General features: G+C 38.9%; 1 protein-coding gene across 1 annotated transcript in view; it reads right to left on the bottom strand.

The window, feature by feature from the left end:
* Window positions 1-17,933, bottom strand: part of COG3 (component of oligomeric golgi complex 3) — a 31,468-nt gene extending 13,535 nt beyond the window's left edge. Inside the window, exons 1-14 of the mRNA XM_035900327.1 lie at window positions 17,887-17,933; window positions 16,710-16,878; window positions 16,100-16,161; window positions 14,278-14,443; window positions 13,419-13,493; window positions 13,205-13,297; window positions 12,790-12,915; window positions 9,595-9,675; window positions 9,344-9,387; window positions 9,010-9,136; window positions 8,439-8,530; window positions 5,941-6,080; window positions 4,509-4,669; window positions 1,991-2,096 (exon numbers count right to left, since the gene is read on the bottom strand). Of these exons, the coding sequence (XP_035756220.1) occupies window positions 1,991-2,096; window positions 4,509-4,669; window positions 5,941-6,080; window positions 8,439-8,530; window positions 9,010-9,136; window positions 9,344-9,387; window positions 9,595-9,675; window positions 12,790-12,915; window positions 13,205-13,297; window positions 13,419-13,493; window positions 14,278-14,443; window positions 16,100-16,161; window positions 16,710-16,878; window positions 17,887-17,933 (1,489 nt within the window). The remainder of the gene's footprint in view (window positions 1-1,990; window positions 2,097-4,508; window positions 4,670-5,940; window positions 6,081-8,438; window positions 8,531-9,009; window positions 9,137-9,343; window positions 9,388-9,594; window positions 9,676-12,789; window positions 12,916-13,204; window positions 13,298-13,418; window positions 13,494-14,277; window positions 14,444-16,099; window positions 16,162-16,709; window positions 16,879-17,886) is intronic.
* Between the last annotated feature and the right edge of the window lie 937 nt (window positions 17,934-18,870).

The raw sequence follows: 18,870 nt of genomic DNA, 5'->3' as shown, positions 1-18,870 counted from the left end.
CTGTTTAAAAGTAAAACACACCCATGAAAAACTTGCCTATCTGCCCTTTCACCTGAAGGAGGCTGCAATGTCAACCGCACTTTATACTGACTCCACAGTAACAAGACATATCTTATTGCACCCAAACAGGTCAAGCTTTTTTGTTTCATTCCAAGCAGCTCAGTACTAGATTTTTGATGCATATAGAGCACATGGCTGTGAAAGACATGAATTCACTTTCAGGGATGGCCCAGCTTGACCTTTTTTAATGAGTTAGTTTTACAGGCATGTCTCCAATGACACACACCCACACACACACTTAGCTCAACAGCTGAAATGATCAAACAATTACTGGGGGGAAAAAAAGCGTAGGAGAAAAAAAAAAGGTTAGTGATCATGGAACTACAGGAGATGCTCAGAAAAAAAAAAAAAGAAAAAACATTCCATCAATTTTACTTCTTCATGCTTTACTTTCTGCCTGGGATAATCCTACATGGATTAAATAGTTGTTGCAGAAAGTGTATGGTTTAAACATCATATTAATAACAGCAAAAATAATGGCAAAACGTATTTTGTCATGAGGGGATTGTAACCATAAAAAAGTGCTCCTCCTGGGTAACCTTTGTAATAATTCTGCATGCTCAAAATGGATTTTCACAACACCTGACAGACAGAAGTCTTGTATTATTTTCATTTTGTCCTTAAACCCTGGGAAATAGCCAAGTCAATAGCATCGGAACTCTGATTCCAATTAGCAATCATTCAAAGAGTAAAATTGTTAAAGTGTTACCTAATGATGGAATAAGCACTTGTGAAGTGTTTATGCAAATTTTCTAAAATAATTCAGCAATATCTTTCTACCTTTTGCAACAATAAATTTATTGTCACAGTAATTAGAAGGCCTGTTAGATCTTAGTTGTCAGTTTGAGGTTTCTAGGCTATTTATTAGTCACTTCAGCTAGTCCTGCAGGAACTAAAATGGGAGAGAGGCACCTTTGAAGGGCAAATAATCCCAATTATCTCAGACACTTATCTTCAAATTACACCATATAGGTTCCTTCTGTCTCCTGAATACAGGTGGGAGTTACAGGACTTGCGAATGCCATATACCTGGCTTAAAGCAAGATAAACTCCACTCTCAGTGGGATTTGTGGAGTCCAGCTAGAAACGTCTAGAAAGACCTTTGGCAGGCCTTGTAAACCAAAGGCAAGAAACTACCAGGTAATCAAAAGGAATATGAGAAACAACTGAGAAAAGAGCTGAGAAAGGTGCTGCTGGGAAAAATAACACTGTACCATTCTGAACAACGATAAAAAAAGGGAGAAATTCTTCATGGATCTTCAACAAAAATTTAAAGGGTTGTAACACTTACATGACTGGCATCAAAAGAGCCACTTTTCATGGAATTTGCTTCCAGTTCACTTTAATTTACAGGCACATGGGTCACATATTTAAAAAATCAAGGACTATATTCTGAATTATTGTAAACAGCTAAAATTATTAACTGGTTTCACTAAGTGGAAACGCATTCAAAGGAAGAAGTCACCTTCCTAGGTAAAGGCACACACAAAGACAGTCCTAGATGCTCAAAGCATTCATTTAAGAGACATGCCTGACACACCAACCACCCTTCTCATCTTAGCACAGCTAATAAACAGAAGCATCCTTAAATATACATCTTGATGGTAGGGCTACTTTGCAGCAGAGAATACAGAAGCTCGGTTTTATGCAAAGCTACAAAAGTAGTTGCTTCACAAATTGCACTAGAAACACAAAGAAATGCCACCAAAATAACAAGATTAAGTTGTTTCTCACTCTTCCCACACTCCTCCCCGAAAAAAAAGGTTATTAAGAACCCCGAGACAAAGTTTACCTCTCAAAATCTCTTACCAATTTCTCTAGGAAAATAACCCTTTAAGATATATGCAAGTTTCTCACTGATGGCTCAAGTTACTGCTCACTCTCTGTGAGCTTTATGCATTAAAGTGAGAACACAAGATATATTTCATACCGGATTTAACTAAGCTGCAGGACTCAGGATCTTCTAGCCGGACATCTGAAAATGAAGCTTCAGAAGACAGCTTCTTCTGTTCCTCTTTTAAACTCTGTGCAATTTTCTGCAGAGGAAGATACACGACAAAATTTTAATATTTTTTTCTCCTCCTTAATTTAAGCAGCATTACACTGCTTTGATTACAATAGAGAAAAGCATACTAAATTGCAAAAGCAATTAGCTACTCTCAGCAACCCAGTGTTTCAAAGACATTAAAAGAAATAGACAGATGTTTCCAAAATAGTAACAGAAAGATGTCAGTATCAATTTAAGATTCACAAGTATTACACAGATCTGTGTAAAGCACTGTTCTTTCCATTTTGCCTGTTTTTACTGATCTCTAAATAACCAGTGAAGCCACCTAGAAAGAGAAGCTCAAAATAGGGGAACCCAATTCAACACTCACTGGATTTCATACAGATAATTTCTGTGATGGCTTTATTCCTATAAATTATATGTGCAGATGGCCCCAAAGTACTCCCTAGCTTACTCCCTGCACGAGTTCAACAAAAAGCTTTCCCCTAACATTACTCAACACTTCCACACTTTAACCTTTTTCACTAGTTGGTCTGCCTCAAACCAACAAGAAGCGGCAACAATGGGCAAAGAACTGCATTAATATTTGAGCAGAAAGCAGAACAGCACAAGAAATATTTCTGCCCTGTGCTTTTAACATTTGAATAATTGATTTACTCAGACAGAAAGTCTCTCTAAATAGCAAGGTTTTGAGGTTTAAAAGCAATCAAGTAGCAAAATTAATCTCATACCAGGCAAAAACTGGAGTCTTATGAGGACACATGAAGAACAGCGTAATTTCTTGATTTAGAATGAACTGTAAAACTAACTCTCCTCTTCTTCCTAACTGAATGGCCATAGGACTCTAATTAGAAAATAAGGCCTTGTGTGGACCAAGTATCTGCACTGGTTGCCTACAGAAGTTATAGCTAACACTAAAAAAGTTCTCACGATTATTTTTTTATCCATTTCTATTCATACAATTTTAGCAAAAAAAACCGCAAACAAGCCAACCTGCACACCTAACAGTTATAGTGGTAAAACTTCTGACCACTAGTTGTTCTGAAGAAGGGATCCCATTTAGCTACATTTTGTATGGTCGGCTTCTCACCTACTGTATTTGTTTTCTCTTCAAAAGCTTATTAGTCCTTAAACTTTCAGTATAAAGGGCAAGTATTCTACAAACTCTCTAGCTTCAGGATTTGTAAATGCTTTCCTAAAACCCTATGAATGTCCCTTATAATCACCAAAGCATAAACTGTGACATAATAAAACCTTTAGACATGTATAAAGACAAGATTATAGCAACCTGAGTTCAGTACTAAGAAGTTTCACACAGTATTTGGCTGTTTACAGGCAAGAATTGAACACAGTAAGATAGTTATACAATGTTACTTTCTTCCAGCCCACAGCAAAAAAAACCCCAAAACCAACTATGTACATATATAGAGAGCTATAAAGCTTCTACGTTCTATATAAGTAATGCTCTGATTCTGAAGTCAAACAACAGCTTCTCTAGCAACTGGTCAGCTGCAAAGAACTGCAATTTTCTAAGCACCACCAGCTATTCTGGTAGGTAAATGGAAAGCAGAAGAGAGCAATAAAATCTGGATCTTGCCAGCCCACATTGGAATTGCGTTCTTAGTCAACCCAGTCCTTTGACAGCTTCGGCCTCTCATTATAAAGTGAATGGCAACAGTTATTTGGGGGGATCTTTATTATGCTTAATCGCCTTCATGCAGTGCTACCTTTCAGCTGCATTTTGAATGCAGTTTGCTCTAGTCAAAAACTAACTTAAAGTCTTTCATCGGCCACTTTTTTTATTTCTGTGAGTAGTTTTGTTTTGAGATCTTTCATCAATATAGTAGTAACCTTTTGAAGTAGAGTTAGTTTGATTCCTTTCAACAGGAACTCAAAGAGCATAGAATGACTACAAAAATTACTAATACTGATAAGAACTTTAAAAAGGCTACTGTAAACCATTGCTGGCATGTTAAATTATCTAAAGGTACAAGGTACAAATCTCCCCTCACACTGCCTGAGCATAGAGTGCACACATGTGTACCAAACACGAGTTGACCAGTAATTCTGAAAACAAAGTTGCAGCTAACCGTGCCCGTCTGAAGCTTCTCTTCAACTCCAGCTCAGCTAGAAAATACACTGGGTAATACCTACTACTGATGAAAGTAAATAAAAATTTACTGTTATGAGACAAAATTTAGAAGCTTCAAGTTTAGATAAAACTGTTAACTGTGAGAACTATCACTAGTTTTACTGAGTTCGACGTAAGTCTGACATCTAGTTTAGGGTCAGAATTTAATCAGCAGGTGCCAATTTAATAGTGCCAGTAATACACCCAAGAACTGGAAAACCCCATCTGCAAAGCGCTATACTGTACAATTGTATATACTGCATATAAAAAGAAAACCAAGCAAGGACAGTAAAAAAGCTGATCCTATACCTCCATCATTTCCAACTTGTCAGGATATGCAAGATCGCCCGGAGCAGGCTTGTAGCCTGTGATATCAGTCTGAATGTAAATATGCGTCCGATAAACAAGACGCTCTTGTACATCTTCTAACATCTGCTTGACACCAGCTGCAAATGCACCCAGTTGTTCAGCTGACAAAGGTAAAAAAATGGAGAAATTTGTTAATTTTCTTAAAAAACAAGCTTATAGACACAGAAGTTTGAAGTATCACATACAGAACCATCACAAAATTGGCTTGCTGCACACGAAGTCAGACTATTTTTGGAACAGCAGCATGCAGACAAGTTTGTGACAGACAAGGAATTACTGAACTCCATATTGCAGTTGCTTCAGCTCCCCAAATTTTCATTAGATAGTGAAAATGTGATCTCACACTGGTAACATCAGACGCCATGTTAGAATTAAGCATTCTAATTATTTGAGACCTGGTTAGGTCGAGTGGCATTTCTGCCTGGACACCAAACCAAGGTGCTTTGGTTCTATCACAGCCAATGCCTGCAGTGTGACTGTCAGGAGTTGACAAGCTACAGGCTTGCCAGAACAGATGACCCAAAGCAGCTCATATCCAGCTTAAGAACAATTGTATCAGCCTGAGTTTAAGTAGTAGAAAGTCACTTCTTAAGATTAGTCGAAAGATTATGTCACCATTTTTTTCCTCATTCCCAACAGTGTTACAATTTACTTCCAGGAAAATGTGAAAGCCTTCACGATATCAGCACAGCTTCGGAGACAAAGAGCTATGCGGTGTTACATACCAGCTACTCAGTATGATTTTGCTTTATTGCTTGGTGCGAGGTTAAGACTGTGAAATGATTCCATTATACACTGGTCATACTAAGGAAACGAGACACCAGATTTTTTTCTGACTGTCAGCTCAATTCTGTGAAACTGTGCGCTTTGAATACTTCCCAAACTCCAAAATCTCTACCAGCTATGTAACTCCTCTACTGAAGTTACAGTTTCTACTCTGGGAAACACTATGTTAAGGAGAATGAAAAAATCAGGTTTGCATGCCTTAGTTTTATCACCATGTATGCAGAAAGCTCTATACAGATTAGCAAGGACAAGTGAAGCAATTAATTGATTTGAAAAGTTCATTTAAATCAATCCTGGTGCACGTATACATGTTGGGTGGATGCTTGCTTGCATTTGTACAATCTAGAGAAAACAGGACTCTATAACATCAGTGTATTAATTTAAATGAAGGTATACACAGACCCGTAAATACAGACCTCTCTATTATAAATGAAAAACATAATTTAAAATAACCTTACCTCATCTTTAACATGTTTAAGGCCCATTAGAAAGAAAAAAAAAATTCTAGGTTTTTTTCCTATGCAATTTAATGATTTTATCAGTTAAGAAGACAGTTAAAAACAATCAGGTTCCATCTGTGAGTTACCATTGTTCTGTACATGATCTTCAAGCATCTCATTTTTGAGAATCCCACAGAGTTCAGAAAGTGTCTCTAAGTGAATGACATGGATGATCATTGGCCTCAGGACATCATACAATGAAAGACACAACTTCTCCAGGAGTTCACTATGAAGAAAAAAATAAACCAAAGCAAAACATTTTCAGGATCTCACAATATCAGAATAGAATTTTATCACAAACACAGATTATTTTATGGCAAAGATTTTTAAAAGGAAGGTGAGAAAGGACTGTTTAAAACATGAACCCCTGATTTCCTACAAAGTCTTTTAAGAGATGTAGGATACAAACTGCTTAAAATGGTGGTACAGTTTTGAATTGATTTGAAGCAAAAAAAAAAAAAACAAAAACAAAAAACAAACCACCAAAAAAACCAACGAATCATACCCCCAATTTCCCCTTGAGAAAAGGCTCATCTGATTCCAAGTACTCAGTAGTTTATTAGAAGCAGGAGCACACAAAGAGGGACACAGGAGGAGAAGCTTGGTAACCTTTTCTGTAATAACTTCCAACATTGCAAGGTGCACTTTCCTATCTAGCTGAAGTCATGGTATCAATACAATATGAAACACCAGAAATCCCACTTCAATTTATTTATTTTCTTTCCCATTCAAAGTGAAGCATATCTTGGTTAAGATACTGATAACATTCATTCTAGAAACTTTTGCCATTCTCAATGCTTCCTTCACTAATCACAGATTTAGCTAATAATCACAGAATCACAGAATCGCAAGGGTTGGAATGGACCTCGGGAGATCATCTAGTCCAACCACTGCTGTTGCCAGTAGCTGAAAATGCAAGCAATTCCCCAGTTAGACTTGGAAATATAAACACTAAGAATATTTAAGTAGTACAGTTGTTGATTTTATTGCACTATATTTTTTTTCTAATTTGCAAAGAATGTCTGACCACAGGATAAGGACAATCCAGCTCCTTTCAGAGTGCAAACAAAAAATGCTCACAAAAGAACACTCACAGAAGAAACATTTTGAATGTCTCTTCTGTCATATTCTATAGCTTTACAAGCAACTTGATAAAACACTAGCTCTCCGTGTTAAAACCAGAAACAAAAGGAGAAAGTTTCAACAGCGTTATTATTACATACCACACTCAACCTCAGATCTCTACTACTGGCTAAGTTTTTGGTAAACTCTTACCTGTACGTTGACACCTAGCTATTATGTCTTCAGAGCCCTTCAGAAAAAAAATGAGGCTATTTATTATGCAGCTAGGAAAAACCCAATAAAGTAGTTACTATTTGAAACATTTTCCTCAAAGTATTTTATTTAGATGTGGGCAAAAAAAGAGAAGCAAGTTCTTGCGAAAGGAGGTAACTACTTTCCATCAAGATTCAAAAATAATCAGAAGTCTATTCTCATTCTTGGTGTAAAGAGCAACAGTGACAAAATTTCTGTGTGAACAACATTTTACGCTGTTAGGGATGTTTACTTCAGGATTTGGACTGAGATAGCTAAATTAGTTCTTAAGCCAATTTAATTAGGTCACCTCAAATCCTGAGCACGTCCCACATGAGACCTCAATTTCTCACAAATGAGAAAGACTGCTACTAGTCTGGCACTAGGACTTATTTCTAGTGAGGCTTTATGCATTTATGGCTTTCCTTTAGCTTTAGAGGACGGGAAGGGTAGTAGTGGGCATTATTTTTTCCGGGTAACACTTACTCAGCTCCAGCTGCACTTGATTTTAAGATACTACAACACTCAAAACCAGTGTCTTGGTTCTATTAATAGGTATATACTTTGTTTATGAACTTCATAGCAAGGGAACATGACCTGCTCAAATTTTGAAGTTAAATATCATTATTAAAACATACCAGCAAATTGGAGAAGGGGCATAATCTACTCAATTGCTCTAATATTACAGGTCTGTTGTAAAAAACTTACAATACTTTCATAATGCAATTACCATGTGAAGATGACAACCTGTCCCTCTTCTAGATCTAGGTAGAGCAGAAACAGATACTGTCCTTGTCAGGCATCCACTACCCCACCCTCCCTTCAGCCCACATACAGGCACATGTAAATATTCCTTGACAGTAAGGGCAGCTCAATAACTTTAAACACTTCATGAAAAAAGGCTGGAGTTAGTCAGCTTAATTTTACACTGAAGTAAATGACTGTGCAAACCGTTGGCATAAAGGCAGTACAAAACCAGCTGAGAACCATAGCACTGTGAACTTCTACAGCAGTTTCCAAAGCAAATCTGTGTCTCCAACTCTTTCAGACCATCTACAGAGCATTTACATTACTCAGATTATTTATGGAGAATGTAAACTATCAACTTCACTTGAACAGAAAAGAAAACAAAGTGATTAAGGTTTTTTTTTCTTGCTGGTTCTTACCAAACCACTTCAGTACAACCCTATTTGCCATATAACATTGTCTGCTACATCACAGCATAGTAAATAAACCATACAGTAAAACAAAGCCAGCATGTACCACCTACTCCAGTTTTGGTGTTGGTTTTGTGAAGAACTCATTATAAAGCTGGTGTTCATCCTGGCATACATGGACCATGAAGGCACAACCACTTCGTACCTGTGTTCACAGAAATACAAATACTTGATTATTAAATTATTTTCCTTGCATCAGTACCACAGGAAGTATGACAGATAATATATTGTATTATTGTTACTACAGCTATGATTAATTTGAAGCTTTGTGAAATTCAGGATTTTTGAGATCAGCTATAAAACTAAGGACTGAAAAGATGTTACTGGCCAAATAAAAGTTCATTGTGCAATTTCTATCCCTTTTTGTTTCTGATGAAATTTACATAACGTCATTTTATGCTCTTGCAAATACCCTTTGTGAGGTTTGCAGCAGAGCAGAGTTTTTACACAAAATCTTCCATAAAACATGCATTACTTGAAAATATTAGTAAAACCTTAATGATTCAAAACCACAAACAAAAGTGACAATTCTACAAGTAAATGAATTAAATAAGTACATTTTACCTGGGGGAGGAGGGATTAAAACATAAGAAAAATCTCACAACACAGGACTACTTTACCTACCAGAGCACAATGATCTCTGTTGTTCTGACTGGTTAATTCTGTAACAGTGCTAGTGATACTTGGACCAAGCAAGAGCTCCCTCTGGTCGAGGTAACACTGATGAATTTCACTGAGAACTTGTTGATACCTAGCCAAGAAATTAAAACAGTAACTGCATCCTGAAGCTCATTTTCTGATAAACGTAAAATTCATTCTGATACCCTCTTTTAGGTCTACATGATTTCAATCTTTAACATTTTCTTTTAAATGAATAATGCGGTAAACAGTACTTAAACAGAAGTAAAGATTTTCAAAACTGAAAATTGTTGAAAATAAATTATGTAGAGATACTCACTCTGGCATTTTTTCAGATCTTTGCTCTACTTGTTCAATAAGAGTCTACTCAATAAAAAGAAAAAAGTATTATCAGTAAATGATTTTTTCTAATAATTGCAAAATAGCTTGCAGTATTTTTCCATGGACACAATATGCAATCTTTGGACATTCACTCTTGCACAATACGCAATCCCTGCACTCACACTACTAATAAATTCAAAGCCCATTTTCATAGCTTCCTTTTTAACAGTTAGTTACCAGACTACTTACTCTGACTTTGGGAGCAGCTGCTCTGAATTTTACATAAAACAGCGTGAAGGCATTGTCAGAATTTGGCACAGCTGAAGGATCCTGAAAGAAGAGATGAGTAATTGGTTAAAAAGGAAACTACTATATTTGGCTTCTAGTATTTAATGGCTGAGATAATTAGGCTCTAAAACAGGATATTCATTCTTTACATTTATACTACCAGTGGAACAGCTCTTTGTCACTTTCCATCTAGAAAGCCATGCTTGTTTCAGAACTGTGATAAAGCCAGATGAAAGAACAAAACCCATAACAGAAGTTTCAACCAACAGTCTCTACAGCAAAAGTAACATTTCCAGTAATTACAGCATTCTCCATTAGAGAGAACAATTTTCTCTGGACCTGCCATAGTAGTACTGATTGTTGCTCCTTAATCTATAGTACTAAAACGGAACAAAATTTCCCTTTTACCTGCCAGTCCCAGGGCAGAGAAGCCAAGTTTCAGCTAGCATTCCAGCTTCAACTGGAACATCAAGTTTTGAGGCAGTTCCCCGAGGCTCCCCAGCTTAGCTGGGCAGAAAGTTTGAACTTAGAGAAATTCTAGCAGAAACGAAGCAGAATGGAGACTCAGTTTAGCCACTAGGCTTTCTTCCCCTTATCCCTACTGATGACAGAGAAAGAAACAGATGCCCTTCCCTTGAAACATGGTGGGGACAGGAAAACTCTTCCACCTTCCTCATCTCCTACTTTCATCCCTGTAGGCAACCTGATCATCCTTCTACATACACAGATCAAAATCCCCAAACACCCACATGCGAGGAGTAACAAAAATGAACATCTAAATCTCATCATTCCCTTTCCAGACCTGACAAGACCTCCTGTTAGAATCATAGAATAGAATTGTTTAGGTTGGAAAAGACCTTTAAGATCATCAAGTCCAACCAGTAACCTAACACTGCCATTCCACCACTAAAACATGTCCCTAAGCACCTCGTCTACTCGTCTTTTAAATACCTCCAGGGATGGGGACACGACCACTTCTCTGAGCAGCCTGTTCCAATCCCTGACAACCCTCTCAGTGAAGCAATTTTTCCTATTGTCCAGTCTAAAGCTCCCCTGGCACAACTTGAGGCCATTTCCTCTTGTCCTTGTTGTGCTGCAATAGGAAATCTCAACACTTGATCACAGCTAAAGACCACTGGTCCAGTACTGCGCTTCTAGCAGAAGCAGACATTAGGTGTTTCAGAGAAATAGGCAAAACATCCACAAAACCCCCACGTAGATGGGATGGAGGAGGTCACCTGACTGCTACAAGAGGAGGTCTTCCTGACTTAAAACTGCTAAGCAGCTATCCAAATCCAGAAATAAGGTTTCACCTCTTTCTGTACACTTGCTTATTATTGGAGATTTGCAACTCTGCTTGAACTCAGTTCAGTCATGGCAATCCATCAGCATCAAACCAAGCTACAATACGTTTTTTTTGAAATAAAACCTAGTTTTGTACTGTCCTGGTTTCAGCTAGGATAGATTTAATTTTCTTCATAGTGGCTTGCCTAGTGCTGTGTTTCGGATTTAGTACAAAAAGAATGTTGATAACACACTGATGTTTTTAATTGTTGCTAAGTAGCGCTACGACTGGCCAAAGACTTCTCGGCTCTCAGCTCTGCCACGTGCACAGAAAGCTGGGAGGGGACACAGCCGGGATAGCTGAACCCCAATTGACCAAAGGGCTATTCCATACCACATGATGTCCTGCTCAGTAAAGAAGCTGGGGGAAGAAAAAGGAAGGGGGGGACGTTCAGAGTGATGGCATTTGTCTTCCCAAGAAACTGTTACGCGTGATGGCGCCCTGCTTTCCTGGAGATGGCTGAACACCTGCCTGCCCATGGGAAGCAGTGAATGAATTCCTTGCTTTGCTTGCGTGCATGGATTTTGCTTTATCTGTTAAACTGTCTTTATCTCAACCCATGAGTTTTCTCACTTTTTCTGATTCTCTCCACCATCCCGCTGTGGGGGGAATGAGTGAGTGGCTGCATGGGGCTGAGCTGACATCCAGGTGAAACCACAGCATGTACCAAACATGAAAAATGTTCAATGCCACTTAACCAAGATCTTCACTTCAGGAGTATCCTTTAGCAAGTTTCCATGAACACTGTCTAAAATCCCCTTCTTTTAGTTCTGGCAGTATTCAATTCTAGCACCTTTCAATTTCACTCGTTATCCCTCATGACAACAAGTTTGCCTGTAATAGGACTGAGCACAAGGCATACAACAATTAATTGGAGAAAGAAAGAAAGTAGGTAGAAAGAGACATTCCCCTCTCCTTTCTCCTCTGCCAAAATATTGCAGCACAAGACTATCGTTTTAATGAGACCAAAAAAACCTCCCTACTCACCTTTTATGCCTAAATCCCACCGGACTGAATGGGAGTAAAGCACCTAACGCCCCCCTGTGACTCTAACATCACTGTTAACATCTTAAAACTAACCAAAAGATTCTGCCAAAACTAGTAGGAACCTGTCACAGTTATTTTCTGCAGCTACACAAAGCACTGTAGACATCAAAAATAAGTATTTAGATTATCAAAAGCACCCAAAAAATACTTACTGGAATATAATACTGAAAAAGTCATGTAATGAACACAGAATTGTTGTGCTTTAACAGTTTTCATCCTACAACACCCAACTCCTATAGACTTTCTTCAAGTATTCCCTGACACCTCTATCTCTGTCTCCAAACATCCATCTCCAAAAGAGACCCCCGCAGTACCCATATTTCTCTTGTGCACCCTCACCATTTTGCAACACAGATAGCAGCATGCACTGCAGCTGATTCAGAGCTACAGTGCACAGACTGGCTCAGGAAAGCACGCTGTCTGGCCAACTGGTTGCTGCCTCTTTAACACAGTCATTTATCCATCCCTGTCCTTCACTGAGGTAACTGTTCACCTACCTCCATTCACCTACTTTACCTTCTTCAATTTCCAGGATTTTTTATTTATTACTATTTTTAAATCTTTTGGATCACTAGGTCTCTGTCAGATTTGGCTGAAACTTGGCCAGTCTATCACAAACACTGTGGTATAGGACTGATCTCTTTTCACAGAAAAGTTCTGACACCTCCCAACCTCAAAAAAATAAAAAAAAGAGAAGAAAACTATATGGTGTTACAATAGACATTTCAGTACAGCCTGAGTTACCACTTATTGATTCAACTTACCCTTTTCATTAACTGGCTTGTGAGGTTCTGTAGTGTATTCACAGTGTATGTCTTGATAAGGTGCATAGCTTTAGAAAGGCATTGTTTAAACTTATTCAAATATACAGGGTAGTCTTTAAAATTTGGCTGAAAGAAATAAAAAAATCCATTTTAAATACAAACAATAAGAGTTGAAAGATTTTTTAGACTCAAAATACTCTTTTTACTAGCTAGAAATGTTGGTACAAATTAAAAGCAGTATTTTTTATAAAAAGCAGAATATTAAGTATATTTAGTGCGTATTTCTTAAGTTTATAAACCATCTTTGCTTTCTTACTGTATTTGGCAGAGACAACATTTTACAGAAAAAAAAAAAAAACACAAAAATAGTATGAAACTATTAAGATCTAACTAAAACCAATACAGAATTACTTACATGTGATGAAATATATGCAATACAATCATCAAGCTTAGCCAGCATGGGAATGAATCCTTCACTGTTCACAGACAGCGTAGGGGAATTCAATTTCTTTGGAAAGCAAGACAAAGCATCGTTGTAAGGAACCCAAGTAACTTAGTGTTGGCAACAAAGTTCAAAAGACCAGAACACTTTCATTTTCTAAGACTGTTAACAGTGAAATAGTACTTACTGTGTTGATGTTTTCCAGCTCATTAAAATAAGAAAGTTTCTGCTGGATGTTTTCAGCCAGATCAACAAGTTCTGACTATTAAGAAACAATAAATAAAAGAAAGTCAGCAACCTAGCAAGTAGTTTTTATACAAAGATAAAAAATTATTCAGCCTCCCTTTCACCTCTCAGCATACACCAGCATTACCTACCTCTAGACAACCTGCAACTGAATAAGTACAAAAGATGCAGAATACAGCTGTGCTCTCTTGCTCTCTCTGACCAGAGAAAGACGCATTACTCTCAACAGTGTATTTAAAAACATACTTTCCACAGGTTTCTCAGCATTCCACAGGTACTATTGCATATAAACAGCAATGCTGCCATCAGTATTACAGAGAACTGCAGAAATCCTGCATTTCAGGATTGGAGCCTTTAGAAGTTCTCCCTTATCCAGTCACGCCAAAAAGACACATTCATTATATCACTGTTGGAGTGGTTCATGAGGAGAAAGAAAGTGTCTGGAAATAAGCTCATAACTTTAAAAAAAATATCTTTCTTCTTGTAATAACCATCTCAAAATACTTCTGAGAGATATGAATTATTGACCTCGATAAAGTTTGCACATGTCAGGCATCAGTTACAAACATTCCCCTCAGCTAGCTATCCTCCTTGATTAAAATGTATATCAACACATACTGAACATTTTACTGCACAGGGCCTGCCTGACACCCTAGCTACAGGTGAAACACACCAAAAATCAGGTCCAAAACAAATGGAGGGATTGCCACCACAGCTTACAAGTTTTCCCAGCCTGAGAAAAAGAAACTTTCATTCATGGTATCTTAGAAGTTTCCAGTAATCCTCCCATCAAAGATTACCTGCTCTTTCAAAAGCTGTTCACAGGCCTCATGCAGCGTTCCTGTCTTCGTGGACACAAAAAGATACTGTTTTTGCAGTGACTCCAGGTGCTGAAGGGCACTATTTACATCATTCAAGATAGCATCACATTGCTCCTGAAACCCAGACAAGTAATCCCTCATCTGTCTAGAAAAAGAGAATCAACAGATAACAGAAGTAAAATTCCACTTTCTGTATTTGCACATCTGGCTGCCTGCAGGGACACTGCCACTACCTTTCCCTCTCCAGGAGTAACAGACCACTTGCATCAAACAAGAGGGCACAATAACGTTTCATGACCCACAGAAATAACAGAGCTGTAGGGTTTGGAACAGCCACTGCAGTAACTCCATTTCCCCAACGCTCCTTACAGCAAGCCTACTCAGAAAGCAAGCGCATGCACCACAGCCTGCCTAGAGCACGCAAATACCGTCTAAATGGACAGCACAAACACAGTGACTATTGCAGCTACCTGCTTTGCTTCCAACAGGGGTGTTAATTTGGGTTTCTTTATCTATACAATTTTCAGTTTCCATTTAGAAATTACTTTTCCTCTCCTAAAGTAGCTGAAATTATCCAGAAGATTCAAAACTTACTGTGAGGATTGAAAGAGGCTTACATGAAATAGATCCAGTACCTAACATCACCAAGTTTGCCAAAGGCTCAACGCAGATATAAACTCTAAATGATCACTAAATACATGTCAAGCATTCAGCTTGACTAAAACATCATTTAAAATTAATTACTCTTGGTTGTCAGCTAAAACTTCTGAGTTCCACTTTACCACATACAAAGCAGAAAATAAAATCACAGTTCTCCGTAGTCACATGCAACCCTTTAGCATACAACAAGCAAAGAACCTACTTAGTATTTTCCTCCTGCTCCTCTGGCCACCTGCAAACAATTACATATTGGCCATCCTACAAACCATTCTGCATCCCTGGCAGACTTAAGTATGTGCGCTATTATGAACATGTCAACTGACAAAGCGCAAGGGGTGCTACTTTTTTTAGGTTGTTAATGATCTGATTGTAGGCTTAGTATTTGCCCAAACCTCTGCTTTTAAGAAACGTCACATCCTCAAGCATCAGAGCAAAAGAGGATAAACAGGAGAGGGGAATACAGCAGCACCTCTCCGTGGCCAAGGGCAAGTTTGTAAAAGTCTTACAATACAAGCCAGACTCCATAAAAGCCATTCAGCAGATCTAAGCCATTCAGCTGTACTGCAGACTCTTGAGGAGTAACTGCAAAAGTCAGTGGGAAGGGGTTCTTCTGAGCCTGACAGAAAAGTCAGTTAGACAGAAACAGATGAGAATGCCAAGTCTCAAAACTGGAGCTGAGCAAAGTGACAAGGAATGCAGGGAATGCAGATACAGAATCACAGCCACAGTCACTGGTGAACCGAATGGCGAGAGCAGAAATGGCTACGGGCCACGCCTGCTTACACAGTCTCGCCCTAAGAGGATGCCATTTCAATAGCAGTGGCAGTTGAAGAGGCATATGAAAGCTCTTAGATTGCCGCTGTCTACAGCCCTGTCTGTAAGCCAAAACTAATTTCAATCTGTCTTAATATACTGGGCAGTTCAGAAGGAAGTCTGCGTCCCTTTTAACTGCTCTGCCACGAAGGCAATAGCCTGCAGGACAGGAGCGAGGCATACTGCCTTGGAACGCTTCAGCTGTTCCAACACACTCCCCCATTCCCCACCAGCTGAATCCAAATGCATGCTAACATTACATGGACAAGATTAAGTCCTTCAAGGGTTAAATTGCTTACAGTGAAAGGAACTGAGGAAGAACACGTACCTATACTTGGCACCTTCATCTTGATCCATCTGTGTTTGTACCTGAGCAAACCAGGAGAAGAACTAGAAGAGATTTTATGGTGTGAACAACACAGGTATCACAGGCAATCAATTAAAAAAAAAAATCAGCTCTATGAAATGAAGATGAGCTGTTGTTAAAAACAGATATGTTACAGAACTTAATTATTAATCAAGAAAATAAACTATAACTCCTCATTGTAGGTCCCTTCCAACTGAAATACTCTATTCTATTCCTCCACTAAATTAAACCAGGAAAGACTGAATTGCATCTAGTTTAATTTGCACAGGAACAAGGCTGTCACACTAGAAAGGGGGGAAGGGGCATGACATTCTTTTTATCATGAGCAACACCACCTTACTGAAGGGGTGCCTTACTCTCACATAAGACTCCATTTGAAATGGGAAAAGTTCTGTCACTTAAGTGCTACGACTTCAACAATATTTTTTTTCCCTCCCAAGTTTCTTCATGCATCTTGAAAACAGCCCAAAACATTTAACAAACCCACCAAAAGCTAGGCAAGAGACACAGAAACTCACAGAATTCTCCAAGGAAGATTTCTGCAACTTGGACGTTATTCAGCATCACTTACCTGCTGTGCTGTTTCAATTCTTTCATCCTCCATCCCCAGTATGGCAAATCCTTTCAAGAGGATGTCCTCTGTGGATTCTGGCACCGCAGCCGTCAGCGTAACAGTTAGTGATGGGGATGTCAGGCTGCACAAATCTTCAATTGGAAGCTGCTCACAAAAACCCACAAAACTTCAGTTAGAGAACTTAATAAAAATTAGTAAATTCAGCTCAACTAAAATAACACAATCCAAAGCATCAACTTGGGAAAATTACAGGCATTTACTTTGAATTAAAAAACGCAATGGACATTTTATCCATCAATATGATAATACATCAACAAATATCACATCTATACATTCAGAAACATGTAACTTTTTTTTTTTACATGAGCAAGTACATGTTTGTGTAAGAGCAGAAACTGAACGTACATGTTTCTGACATACTGATGAGCTACACTTCAATTTCCAGTTTAAACTGGTTCCATACCCAAAGAAACACTAGAAAAGTATCCGAGAATGTAAGAATTCAGAACACACGCAGAAGTAAAAATAAATGTCACCGTTGTCTACACTACATGGCAACACTGCTGTGCAGGAATTGTCAGATTTTTTTGCCAGATATCCAGAGAAAATTCAAAACTTAACACTGCCAGAATTTATTCAGGAAATGGTGTTTCATATTCTTCCAAATGCTTTTCATGAAGAAGTCAAGCTAAAAAGAAAGGCTTTTTCAGACGACAAGGAATAGTTCTGCTGAACGGGAATTACCAGCCACAGTGATTTTTTGAGCAAGAAAAATAAGGACAAAAGTAACTTGAGAGAAATTGTATTTAAGTATGATTGGAGACTATTAATTAGCTTATATGGAAGAAATTAATTCAAGAAAACAATTACCATTTATGTAATACCCTTTTTAATTCACTTGACAAGTAAAGTGTGTTTTCTATTGCTGAGAACCTCAATAACATAAAAGCAGAAAACATTACTTACATATAAATTGGTATCTCTCTAGAAAATTACTTGCTTAGCAAAATATTCATTGCCTTGTGACATTAGTCTGGCAAAGAAAGAACAATCAGAATTTCAACTATTTGCAAAAAGACAGATTGACCTATCTTGTTCAACTTCCACATATCTCTCCTCTCCAAAACAGGCAGGACCCTAGCTGGGGAGCCAGGGTTTCTCCCGTGACTACTACTGAGGAAAAGACGAGTCCATCAGAGCCTGCTTTTTCCAAACAGCCATGACGCCACTGTCCCAATCCACTTCATCAGGAGCCAAGACCAGCTGACGTACTCAATGTCTTGGCATCCCCCTTGTCCCGACCGGCAAATATGGTCTCTGCCTTGTTGCAAAGCTGGTTTAGATCCTTAGGAACATCCCCCGATAGCAGTACATCCTTCTACAGTCATTCTGGATGCCTGCCAATATTTACTTCAGTACAGTTGCATTCAGCTTGTGCAAAAAAAAGAAACCAGGAAGCATGAAATTAAATGGATGCATTTCAGGAAGGAATTGCTTTATCCTCTCCCACTTGCTATTCTGACCTTTCAGACACTTACTGAGAGCCAGCTTTGTTGATTTTATGGCACTACATCTCCTGCTACGATCCTGTTCAAATACAAAACCTCCCATGAAAAGCGCCGTTAAGGAAAGCAAACATTTCGTTCCGCTTCCCTTTGCGGACAAGGGAACATTCATGAATGTTGTCAGAGCCTGGTATTTTATAACAGCTGAGCGGGAGACCTCGTCTTCCGCGGTAGCCACAAATTATTAAGCCTTTTACCACTACTCCTGGCTTTGTGCAGCTCGTTGGATCATGTGCAAGTCGTACCAGGTAAGAACATGGGTGCCAGCAGCTACGCATTGGTCGGGATCAAATTAAGGGGGGCAAACCCACGTAACTCCACGACCGACGCTCTCGATTTCAACAGGACGAGCCGGGATGAACGCAGGGAGGCAGTGAGGGCCGGCAGAGAAAGCCCCCTGGGTTCCCAGAGGAAAGCTGCCACCGCTGCCTGCAAACCCCCGGCCGGCCAGGGCAGGCGGGCGGGCAGCACCGCGGCGTGAGGCGCCTCGGGAAGCGGAGGGAAGGGCGAGCCCTCCCGAGGGAGGCCCCGAAGCCCCACTAGAATGCGAGAGGCTCCTCGGCCCCGTAAAAACGGGAAGGGGGGCGGAGAGC

The sequence above is a fragment of the Egretta garzetta genome, unplaced genomic scaffold (assembly GCF_000687185.1).
Source record: "Egretta garzetta isolate BGI_Z169 unplaced genomic scaffold, ASM68718v1 scaffold268, whole genome shotgun sequence".
NCBI lineage: Eukaryota > Metazoa > Chordata > Aves > Pelecaniformes > Ardeidae > Egretta > Egretta garzetta.
Note: the sequence above shows the minus strand (reverse complement) of the source record. Positions and strands in the feature narration are given on the sequence as shown.